Source organism: Myotis davidii, unplaced genomic scaffold (assembly GCF_000327345.1).
Source record: "Myotis davidii unplaced genomic scaffold, ASM32734v1 scaffold425, whole genome shotgun sequence".
In the NCBI taxonomy this organism is placed as follows: Eukaryota; Metazoa; Chordata; class Mammalia; order Chiroptera; family Vespertilionidae; genus Myotis; species Myotis davidii.
In genome coordinates, this window is record NW_006296413.1 from 445484 (window position 1) to 457137 (window position 11654).

Genomic DNA, 11654 nt, shown 5'->3' on the forward strand with positions numbered 1-11654 from the left:
GAAGAAAAGTGCCTGATTTCGAACTCGTGCTGACAGCCTCCGCGCCCGCTTCCCTCACCTGCGGCGAAGTCGACGTTTTCCTAGCTGCGTCCGGGGCGGGGAATCTGGCTGGGCCGGCGCCCCGGCGGGGGCGGGGAGAGATGCGCGGCGGGCGGGGCGTTCAGCCTCTGCCCCTCAAAGGCCACATCCCTCGCCGCGCAGCGGGCCGCCCTCCCCGCCGGGTAGCGGCCAGCGTAATCGCTCCTCTGCGCCGGGAAGCGGGAGGCCGCTTTTCACCTGGAGGCTTAAGCCCAAGGTGGGAGGCGCCATTTTCTGTACGGAAAGGCAGGGGGCGTGGCTAAGCCCAGGGCGGCGCCATGTTTGTGTACGGAGAGGGGGCGTGGCTCAGAGAGGGGCGGTGACACGTACGGAGAGGGGGCGTGGCTCAGAGCGGGGCGGCGCCAGGTCCGGAGAGTCAGGGGCCTCATGAGGCCGGGTGTTCGCCTCAGGATGCGAGCGGCCGGAGAGGAGCGCGAGGTAGAGGAGGTGCGGCTTCAGGCAAGTGAAGGAAAAGGGCAGGTCGCCAGCCGCGACGCGTTCTCAGCTTCCCGGCCCAGGTTTCCAAATGTAAATATGACTTCAGATGTTGTAGTTGCACGTGGTTTATTCCCTTCCCCTCATCTTGGCTGTTAAAGTCATGCCCACCCCCTGGGCAGCCAGGCCTCAGGTTCATGGCACAGACGAGGTTTGGTACTGGGGTCACCCCTGAGATTTTAAGCGGCTGCTACACTTGGTCATAGGAAGAGTGAGACTTTAGCCCTGAAAAGACGGAAGGCTTGGGGCAGACGGTTCCCTCGAGGGCTCGGCCCGCTTTCGGGCCGTGGCACAGGGAACGTCCAGGGCAGCCCCCGGAGCAGGCGTCCGTCTGAGCTCGGACGAGGCCGTTTGGCAGCCTCCCCTTCCTCCGTCCCAGGTGGTGGGGCCGTGACTGCCTCGAGGCTGCTCCCTAGAAGCCATTCTCCCCTCAGCCGGTAGCTGTAAAACAGCGCACGCGAAAAGACTCTTTTTGTGTGCCTCATGTTAAAAAGTAAAAAAAACAAAACAAAACTGCGTGACTCCTCACTGTGTTCATTTGTGGAAAAAAAAATGCTCTTAAGACTGAGCACTAAATCATGCTTTAAACAAAGTGAAGGTAATAGTTGTCTTCTACCTGTAGCTTACGAACTTGTTATATTAAAAGAACCAGAATAAAGCAAGAGGGAGTGGAATTGGTGCTTGCAAGCACTGCTTCCGAAAGGGTGGCTACAGTAGAGACCGCACGAACACCGCCCTCAAGCCCGTCCCTCGCCAGCACGTGCACGTCCTCAGACCAGGGTTCACTTCCGGCGTGGGGGTGGGGGGGGACTTATCCAACTGGAACCAAGATTCACGAAGAAAACATGCAGTTTTCACTTCTGAGTCCAGACGGCTGTGCCCTCGAGTCTCTAGATTGGGGCGTCTCAACCCTGACTACCCCTCGGTGTCTTCTGGGGACAGTCTAAAGCTGTCACCCGAAACTTGGGGGGCGAAGTGGGGGAGAAGGGGGTGATGCCAGGCAAGAATTGTTAAGCTTCCCCGGTGACCCTAAGATGCAGCCAGGCTGGAATCGCCTCCGTAGCAAGACCCCCTGTCCCTCCAGGCCCCCCCTCCCCCAAGAGTGCTCTACCTTCCTTGGATTAATATAAACGATTTTCACACGTGGAGAGGACCGTGTGACACCAAAACCTCTATTTGACTTAGTTCACCTTGTCACCTTTTGATATATTTTGAATTGCTTCCTTCAGATATTAAAAACATACTGACTCGTGTTTCGGTTTTGGCTACAAGGACTGGAAACAAATTACCTCAAGGTAAAGGGAGCTCCTGCAAGGCTGGCTGCACTAGGGTTTGGGAGGAGAAAGCTGGCAGCTCTAGAGATCGCTCCTGCTCTGTCATCCCAAGTCATCCCACCCCGCCTCCTGCTGCAGGCTATCGCACTCCCCTCTCTGCTACAGACTGCTCTCTCTTTTCTTTGTTGTTTCCTCATAGTTTAGTGTTTTGTTTTTTTAATCCTCACCCAAGGATATTTTTGCATTGATCTTTTAGAGAGTGGAAGAGGGAAAGACAGAAACATCTATTGGTTGCCTCTTGCACACACATTAACCAATTACAATTATTTGGATCCCTATTCCAATAAACTGTCAAAATCATGTAAGATGAGAAAATGTGAACACTGACTACACATTTGATGATATTAAGGAATCGTGGGTCTCTGTGTGGTTATGTTTAATGTCCTTATCTTTTAGCCAAACATACTGAAATCTATATATATAAAAGCCTAAGCAACCGTTCAACCAGTACCTATGATGTGCACTGACCATCAGGGGGCAGACACTCAACACACAGGCATGGAAATATGGAACAGACTAATGAATCTCAGAGGGAAGGGGAGAGGACAGGATGAGATTAACCAAAGATCTTATATGCATACTAGAGGACCGTTGCATGAATTCCTGCATCAGTGGGGTCCTTCAGCAGGGCCTGCGGGGATCGGGCTGAACCTGGTAGTCCAACATCCCCCAAGGGGTCCTGGATTATGAGAGGACACAGGCCATGCCGAATTACCCCATCAGTGCACGAATCTGTGCACCGGGCCTCTAGTTTATAGATAAAATGATATGTCTGAAATTTGCTGGGGTGGGACCAAGGAGTGGGTGGGAGTATAGGTGAAACAAGATTGACCATGAGCCCTAGCCGGTTTGGCTCAGTGGATACAGCGTCAGCCTGTGGACAGAAGGGTCCCAGGTTTGATTCCGGTCAAGGGCATGTACCTTAGTTGCAAGCACATCCCCACTAGGGGGTGTGCAGGAGGCAGCTGATCAATGTTTCTCTCTCATCGATGTTCTCTCTATCCCTCTCCCTCTCTGTAAAAAAAATCAATATAAAATATATACATATTTTTTTAAAGTTGGTACTTCTTAAAGTTTTTCTCAGAGGGTCCCAGCACCCCCAAAATATTTCATTGATTTTACAGAGAGGAAGGGAAAAAAAGAAAGAAAAAAGAAACATCGATGAGAGAGAAACATCGATCAGCTACCTCCTGCACACTCCCTACTGGGGATGTGCCCGCAACCAAGGTACATGCCCTTGACCGGAATCGAACCTGGGACCCTTCAGTCCGCAGGCCGACGCTCTATCCACTGAGCCAAACCAGTTAGGGCCTTCCCATTTTTTATATATGTTTGAAATTTTCCACAATAAGTTATAAAAGATGTTGAAGTTTTCAAAAGCATTAGGAAAGTTCAATTTCTAATTTGTCTACAGTGTTTGTTAATTAGTAAATTTACTTCATCAAATTTTGTATCTTTCAGGAATACCTCTTAAGGTACAAACCACATTCCTATTAACTTGTAATTATGGACATTCTTAATGTTTAATACTTTCTTATGTAAACACTATAATGTCATTTAAATTCTTATGTTTTAGAAAGTTTTATACACAAGAATTATAAATCAACTCACGTAAGAGAGGTCAATACTTAACAGCAATACACCATCTAATAACTCAGTTTCAGACACAAAAGGTTATACAAAAAGGTTTTATTAAGTACAGTTTCATATTTAGAAGAACATTCAAAATTACAAATGTGATTGGGTCTTTAAGATACATAATTCTTAAAAAACACAAGTGATATACAGACATTAGAAATTTAGTCTCCAAAATATTCAATAAAGATGTCTGGGTGACACTTATAGAACTGACCTAGCATTTTTTTCTTCTCTTTGGCAGACAGTTTTGGATCCTTATCAATAGTTTTTAATAAACTCAATAGCTCATCCTTGGTTGTCTTCTGTGTATGGTCCGAATAGTCACTTTGATCGATTCTCTCACAAAAAGTATATCCTTAAATATTAAGAGTAAAAAGTTCAGTTAATGAACCTATTCTTTAGGTTTAACTATAAAAATCAATATTTTTATATTTAGTCCCCATTTTATAACATGCGCGGAAGATGTTAAGCACTGCCAACTTTCTAACGCTGGTCGGTCTGCATCTGAGTTTAAGGAAGCTCTGCTAAGTCTGAGGAGGTTGTTTAAAGTTTAGTTGAAATTAGGTACAATTAATTATAGTAAAACACTTTTAAGTAAATAGTAGGAATTTATCTTTGGAAGATCATTAAAATAATATTTCTCAGATTACCTGTGCCTGTATTTGGATCTCTTCCCTTCTGAATGGCCATGAGCTTAACACTGACAATTTTATGTAGAGTTCCAGGAATCTTAAAAAAAAAGAAGAAGAAGGAAGAAGGGAGGAGAAGGAGGAGGAGGAGGAGGAAGAGGAGGAGGAGGAGGAAGAGGAGGAGGAGACATTGGACATTATTCAAATGCATTTTAATCTAGTGACCTATTATATAAACTCAAATGAACTACTTTCAGAGTTTTACCTTAAAGACATCTTTTTGATGATCCATTAAAAAGAGTACCAGAAGATCAGTTTTGCCTTTAGATAAATTTTTATTGTCAACAAGAGCTTTTGAGAACATCCTTTTCACAACCATTCGGTTGTCACTCTATAAAATAAAATAACACATACCTAATGGCACATATTTAAAAGTTCAACATAAAAGGCAAACGTTAAATATTAATAACTATTATCCTATTTCAGCATGCTGATGATGTAATGATGTGACACGTGGGTCCTATAAGTATTAAGGATACTGAATACTTAACATTTAGACAAAAGACTTACTTCTTTCTGTAATTTAAATTCAGAAGGATGTGCTGCAACAGCCATGAAATACAGTAGTCTTCTAAACTCTTCTCTGCTCTGGGAATCCAGAAGCTTTAGAAAGAGCTGAGTAGCTTCTAATGCTGTTTCAGTCTTCCCGTTCACTTTAGCCAAAAGAAAAGTGCTTTTAATTTTGACCAAATATGACTATATTAAAGGGAACAATATTAAGGTAAAGCTTAAGCTGAACAGTAAACGTATTCAAAATAATTTTCAAAAGCAAAAAACAAAACAAAAAGACAAGGAATTATAATGAATGACTGATGCCATCAAGGAAGCCAATTCTCGAATTGGCAACTAATATCCTAAGACCTTGTCATAAATTACTCTTAGGATGTTAAATCCAAGTCTTGGCTTTGTACATAAATTTCCAGCCTGTTCTCCATCAATTCAATACATTTCAAGGGCACACTATAGGTACAGTATTGCTGTCACCAACCCTCCCTGAGAAAAATAGCCTGGTATATTGGTAGAGGGACAAAGCAGGAGTCCCATTTTGAAGAGACTGAAGGAGAATGATGGTGGTACTGGTGTTCCTTTCTAAAGAAAAGAACAGCTACTCTATGCTTAATGAACTTCCAATGGATGAGAGTGGCATTCTGTGGGCACTAGAAGTTGTAGGTCACTTCAGAACTTATCAAAGCCTCTTTCCAAATGATCCCTAGATGTTTTGAAATAAACATACAATCCAGATTCACTCCTAGCTTGAAGTTATATCATTCTGATTAATTTTGAGAACAATTTTTTTCTTGTTTCTTCCAAAATACTAATTCTAGTATCCAGTAAGATTCTTACTTACCTAAGAGCTCCGCAATTCCATTATGAACATCACATAAGTGATTTAACAGAGGTTCCCTACTACTGTAATATTTGCCAATGGCATTAAACAGAAGTTCTTTCACTAAGTCTATTCTATCTGGTTGCTCAGGAAAGTTTCTGCTTATGTCCACCACCATCTGGTCTGGGAGGTATTCCAAGCAGTCAGTTGCTGCAGAAAGCCACTCATCTTCCCTATGTGGGGAAAAAAGAACCATTTTAAAAAGCCAAGAGTAACAAAAATACACATAGTACCCAATTTACTAGCTATTTCCAGTTTGCCACCAGGATAAATTTCTACACACTTAGGTAAAGATATGTGTAATTCTTTTTAATATATAGAGAGGTCATGTATCACAGATAAAAAGTTCATCTTATTAATGTCTTCTTTTCCTTACCTTTTTAAAAAGTGAAAATGGAAGCTATCCAGTACAATATAGAGCTAAAAAGGACATCAAAATTCAAACTCTATTCTTTACATTTACGGTAGAGGCACAGAAACTCTTAAGTTACTTGCTCAAGGTCCCAGACAGGACTAGATCCCAGATCTGATTCCTAGACCACTATTTTTCTAATATAGTGTTCCTTACTTCAGAGCTCTATATATGATGTCATCTCTCACTTTGGCTGAGAGAATAGAGAAAGATAAGGTAGGGTTTCAGAATAATTAAATATTAATTACCATTTTTAATAAAAATACCAGCTGAGTGACTTCAGAAAAAGGCTGTATTTCAAGACATAAAATAACTTTTAATATTTGATTTGTTAATATATATAGTTTAAAAATATTCATGTACTGTACTGCTATAGACTCAGAACAACTATATCTACCACCCAGGTGCATTATCGGGGGCAGGTCACTTCATCTCTCTGGGCATCAGTTTCATCAAGTTTATAATAAGAAGCAGCGAGATGATCTTTAAGGTTACTTCTAGTGCAATTGCTGATTCTGTATTTAAATTTAAGGTCATAATGTTTTCACATTACTTTAGATTATAGAAATGTAATTTAAATTCCTGTAGAATAATAAGCTCCCATTATACATGCAGAGTTCAATAACTAGTAAGTTGGGATTAACTTTTACATGTAAGGTTTTAAGTTAGCTTTTGACATTCAACTATTTGTTTATTAATAGCTCACTGGAATGTAGATCCAGTGAAGTACTAAACATGTTAAGTTGTATTTCTTTCTAACATTTCCATCTCTCTATGCCGGAACACTATCTGCTAAGGCAAAATTATCAAAAATTAAATGAGCTTAAAATACAAGATTTTAACCTTTAATAATTATATTTAGAAAAAAAAATAATAATTATATTTAGGAGAGGAGCTCCAAAGTTATAAGGAATATAGCGCTCTGCTTTAAGGGGGGAAAAAATCATAATTTCCTTAACTTGAAGTTAACTTAAGTCTTTAAATCTTAAGATTTATATTCAGGAGAATGGTAGAGGTGAAACAAGAGTTACTTTCATTATATTTATTTAACAAAACTACTTAATTTAAAAATACATATTTAACAGGTATTCTAGAGGCATATAATGTGCACAGGTGGAGCCCTGGTCGGGTACCTCAGTTGGTTAGAGCATTGTCCCAATACACCAAGGTTGCGGTATGATCCCGGGTCAGGGCACATACAAGAAACAACCAATAAATGCATAAATAAGTGGAAAAGTAAGTCAATGTCTCTTTCTAAAATCAGTAAGTAAATTAAAAAATTTTTTAAACATATGTGGTCAAAAGATTCTAAGAATTTGCCAAATCTGTTCATTTTTTCCAGGTTTCTTTAAAGACTGACACCCCTAAGAGACCAAACAGACCTACATTTTAACAAAGATAAGAAGATGGAGCATAATCATTTTCTTCACTTGATGTACAAGTAAGTTATATGTGAAACAAAAATGAATATGAAAAATAATGAAATATAAATCTCTTTCTAATTTTGACCACAGTGATTTTGTTCTTTACTTTCCCCAATACTGATAATATCAACTGACAATGCATATCTGATTCTATGGACAGAAGAACTGCTGGGGTCCAGCCCCAGCAGGTCCAGGGTCCCCAAAGGTGTGGACGGAGTCGGCGAAAAAGGAATGACCTGGCTGGAGAACCTAGCGAGAGAACATGGCTACAGAACCTGGCTGGAGAACCTGGATAGAACCTGGCAGGAGAACCTCTCTATGCTGATCAACAGAACCTGGCTGGAAAACCCAACTATGCTGATCAACTGAACGCTGCCTCCATGTCATTCCTTCTTCGCCGATTCCGTCCACACCTTTGGGGACCCCTGGGCCTGCTGGGGTTGGACCCCAGCAAAGAACTCAAAAGATTATCTTAAAACAATTAGCTATAACCATCCTACAAGCACACTCAAATTATTATATGTAGTTCCACATACTGAGAGTCACCATAAGCCTTGAGAATCCCTCGGTCCAGGTAGTTACTATTGTTGACCAAGTCAGGCTGCCTCTTAGGTTGAGAAACTTTAGACACAACTTCTTGCTGTTTGAGTAAGGAGTCAAGAAGTGGAAGGTCTACAAGTTGTAGTAGACGCGCAATTGTTTCTTCTTGCCAAACTTCATTAATAACTACGCAGGAAAAATGACAGAGCGAAAAATAACAATAGTTACTAAATGTTCACCCTGAGATTTGTCTAGGCATATATAAGCTAATAAATTGTGGCAAAAAAAAAAGTAAGAGAGAGAGAAATAGTCAACCTTATTAAGTGATTTCTGAAAACAATTCAAGATTTGTTTAAAGTGTAGGAGAACAGACTTTGGACAACAGGAATTCCTTTCATTCTTGTACTATAAAAAGCAATATGGCAGAGATAAGAAATCAAGTCATAAAGCATGTTAATAAGGACTTTGGAAGAAAGAATGGTTCATTCAATCTGAAAACTTGTTTGAAACTCTTGGCTGCAGATTATTCCACTCTGGGTTTCCACAATTAGGATGGGGGAGGGAAGGTGGAAATCAGTCATGAAACTATATTCCATTTCCACAGACAAGGAAGAATATAAGAATTCTGTTACTATTTTAATGGAATTTTCAAATTTTTATTTAACCTAATAAAATCTTAAGGAAATAAATATCTGAGAGCATATTTTAAATAAAAATCTGCATGCAAAACATTTCAGATTTGAACCTCTGCCAGCTGACAGGACAAAAGTCAGTGTTCAAGAATTGCAACACTGATCTATTTGTTAAAGATAATAGACCTCTGTTAAAACTTAATATAAACAGTTTTAATACACAGTGTGCTCTTTCTTTGTGCTTTGAATATTTAAATTCTAAAAAAGGTTAAAATTGTAACATTTTTAAATAACTATTTGAAATTAGCCTTCTGCTTCTTACTTGCATCATCTTTAACTTACCTTGTGGAGACAAAGTTGCAAAGATATTTACATGAGGGGAGTTAGCAGGCTTTAAACTCAGATTTTCCCACAGGTCCTCTAAACTTGCTGATTTGATATCAGATGATTTAAAAAATGCATCTGTATACCTAAAATGAATTTATTTCATAAAATAATGCTTATTAGTAAGTCCACAGAAATATTTTAGTATTCGAGAGCCAAGAGTTTCTAGAAAGTTTATGTATTTGAATAAAAACACAATACATGCAAATTCTAAGAGTAGAATAAAATACAAAACATCCCACCTTTTGTATTAGGCCTAAATATACATACTCTAAATTCTCCTTTGAATATTTAGATTTAAGTAACTCAATGACTAAAATGTTAGTCTGAATTTTAAAACAAACGTCATTATGCTTAATGTTTTTTATTAGTTATCTCTATTTCTGGGGCATTCTTTGGTAGACAGTGCTAATCATTCTCCAAATACAAATCTACAACCCTTTATTCACAATTCTGAAACCCAAAAAGCTTGGAAAAAATCTAAAGTTTATTCAGAACTCATGTGATGACAAAACTTGTTTTGAGACTATCATAGTTTTTATAAATCCCAGTTAGTATGAATGTTTTGTTTACTACAAGAACATTAATAAGTTGATTAAAGATCCTTCTAGGGGTGTTATCTAATATATATGTACAAAATACCTTTCTAAACTCTCCTAAGTTCCAAATTCCTAAACGAATCAGTCAGGTCCCCAGAGGTTTCAGATAAAGCGTGTGGACCTGCATCTGGAAAGTGTTGACTAGCCCTACCTTACCCTCATATTTCCTTCTCACATATAGCGGTAAATCTTATTATGTTTTAAATATATAGTTTTAAAATATTTGAAAGTCAATACATTAAACTTGTGTCACCTCTGAATTATAAGAGATTCAATTACCTCTGCACGATTGAGGTGAGGGGAATAAAAGGAAAAAGTTTTGGAGTTTTTTTATAACAAATAACTCAGTTCATTATGTACTTATCACCCACATTCATTTCAGTCACTGGGGTTTTACAGTTCTGTCCCACAGGCTCCCTTTATGTGTCTCCCTCATCTTCACCACGGCCGTTTGCTTCACCCTCACCTGTAGGCTGCAATACTGCAATCGATTCCAAACTGACTCTCCCCATTAGGCTGACCGTACAGCTGCCAGGATGACCTTTCTAAAATGCAATCTCATCCTGCTTAAAATCTTTCTGTGGCTTCTCAAAACTGTATGACCAGCCACAAACTCCTTAATATGTCATATGAAACCTGTGCATTCTAGCTCCCACATGCCTTTCATACTTCACATCTACCATTTTGTGGAATCTAGTAATACCCTACCTGCCTGCGTTCACCTTCTCTGTTCTCATACCATTTTGTAGATAAGCTAACATTTTTTACACTATAAATTGTAACTTGAAACAGAAAAATCAGTTTGTTGATTGTTCATATTTTATATTTAGCAGAAACAAACAAGAATTCTAAAAGATAGCCAAAAATAAAAGTTCTCTCTACTTGATCAAATTTATCCACAAACCCAGATTTTAGCCTAATTTAGTAATTCAAAAGAAACAAAGCCAGTTAGCATCTTATTAATAAGTAGACAAAATCCTGCCAGTATGCCCATGATAACCTTATATTATATACTAACCTAGAAGGTGAATGTAGTTTATTCTCTTTGCCAAATTGACTGTCTTGGTTGGGTATTGTTGTGAATCTATAAAGGCTGCAACTACTATCTTCAAACATAGGTTTTTTGTCTTTTCTAAAGACTTTGGTTGGAACTGCTTCAAATACTTTGTAGTCCATAAGTGCTTGACACACTCTTACTACTTTGGCCCGAGGAATATCTATATCACCAAAATATTTATTCTGAATTAGGTGAGAAAAAATAACATCCACAGCTTCTGAACCAACAAAGCAGTCATTGTGTCTTTTTAAATGGTGCCTTCGTTTTTTCACCTCCACTTGTGATTGAAGAGTGTTTATAATGCTACTCCATACATATGTGGCTCCAAACGGTTTCTGGGCCACACTGAAACCTGGAATGGAAAAAAATCACAGAGTAACCTTATTTATTTATGATAAGGTCTAAGCAATCCTTAAGCAAAGAGTGGCAATTTCTAAAGTTATTAAAAGGAACAATTGTGAAGTCAGCTTCTTATTGAAATATCGAATTATTAGTAACAATTCATTTAAAAATGTAATGCCCACTATATGCTAAACACTGTCCTGTGTACTAGGATACAAAGTGAACAAAATAAAGTCCCTGTTCTCATGGATGTATACTTTATGGGAAAATACAGACAATACAGATATGTTAGATCAATGCTAAGAAGAAAAGTAAAGCTAGGTAAGGAAGAAAATGCTATTTTAGATGGACATCAGGAAACACCTTTCTGACCATGTGATTTCTGAGCAGAAACCTGAGTTTCTGGGCACCATTTAAAAACCAGGAAGCAGCCCGGGTGGTGTTGCTCAGTGGTTGAGCGTTGACCCATGAACCACAAGGTTACCAGTATGATTCCCAGTCAGGGCACATGCCTGGATTGTGGGCTCAGTCCCCAGGAGGGGCCATGCAGGAGGCACCTGATCAATGATGTTTCTCTCTCATCATTGATGTTTCTCTCTCTCTCCCTCTCCCTTCCTCTCTGAAAGCAATAAAAATATATTTT

The 11654-nt window shown here is 39.3% G+C and overlaps 2 protein-coding genes and 1 long non-coding RNA gene across 8 annotated transcripts in view; 1 reads left to right on the plus strand and 2 right to left on the minus strand.

Annotated features, from left to right (window-relative positions):
* The window catches only part of TCP11L1 (t-complex 11, testis-specific-like 1), a 26407-nt gene extending 26113 nt beyond the window's left edge, over positions 1–294 (minus strand). For all 5 annotated transcript variants that reach the window (XR_001515150.1, XM_006771461.2, XM_015568995.1 and 2 more), the window contains exon 1: positions 59–294. The gene's annotated coding sequence lies outside the window, so the exon portion shown is untranslated. The remainder of the gene's footprint in view (positions 1–58) is intronic.
* Positions 295–410: 116 nt separating this feature from the next.
* Positions 411–11654, plus strand: part of LOC102756419 — a 25563-nt gene continuing 14319 nt past the window's right edge. Inside the window, exons 1-2 of the long non-coding RNA XR_436055.2 lie at positions 411–606; positions 7376–7474. This is a non-coding gene — a long non-coding RNA (uncharacterized LOC102756419). The remainder of the gene's footprint in view (positions 607–7375; positions 7475–11654) is intronic.
* Positions 3582–11654, minus strand: part of DEPDC7 (DEP domain containing 7) — a 16914-nt gene continuing 8841 nt past the window's right edge. For both annotated transcript variants that reach the window (XM_006771463.2, XM_015568991.1), the window contains exons 2-9: positions 10631–11021; positions 8972–9099; positions 7994–8183; positions 5583–5794; positions 4745–4887; positions 4440–4565; positions 4196–4274; positions 3582–3900 (exon numbers count right to left, since the gene is read on the minus strand). In XM_006771463.2, the coding sequence (XP_006771526.1) occupies positions 3707–3900; positions 4196–4274; positions 4440–4565; positions 4745–4887; positions 5583–5794; positions 7994–8183; positions 8972–9099; positions 10631–11021 (1463 nt within the window). In that variant the 3' untranslated portion in view covers positions 3582–3706. The remainder of the gene's footprint in view (positions 3901–4195; positions 4275–4439; positions 4566–4744; positions 4888–5582; positions 5795–7993; positions 8184–8971; positions 9100–10630; positions 11022–11654) is intronic.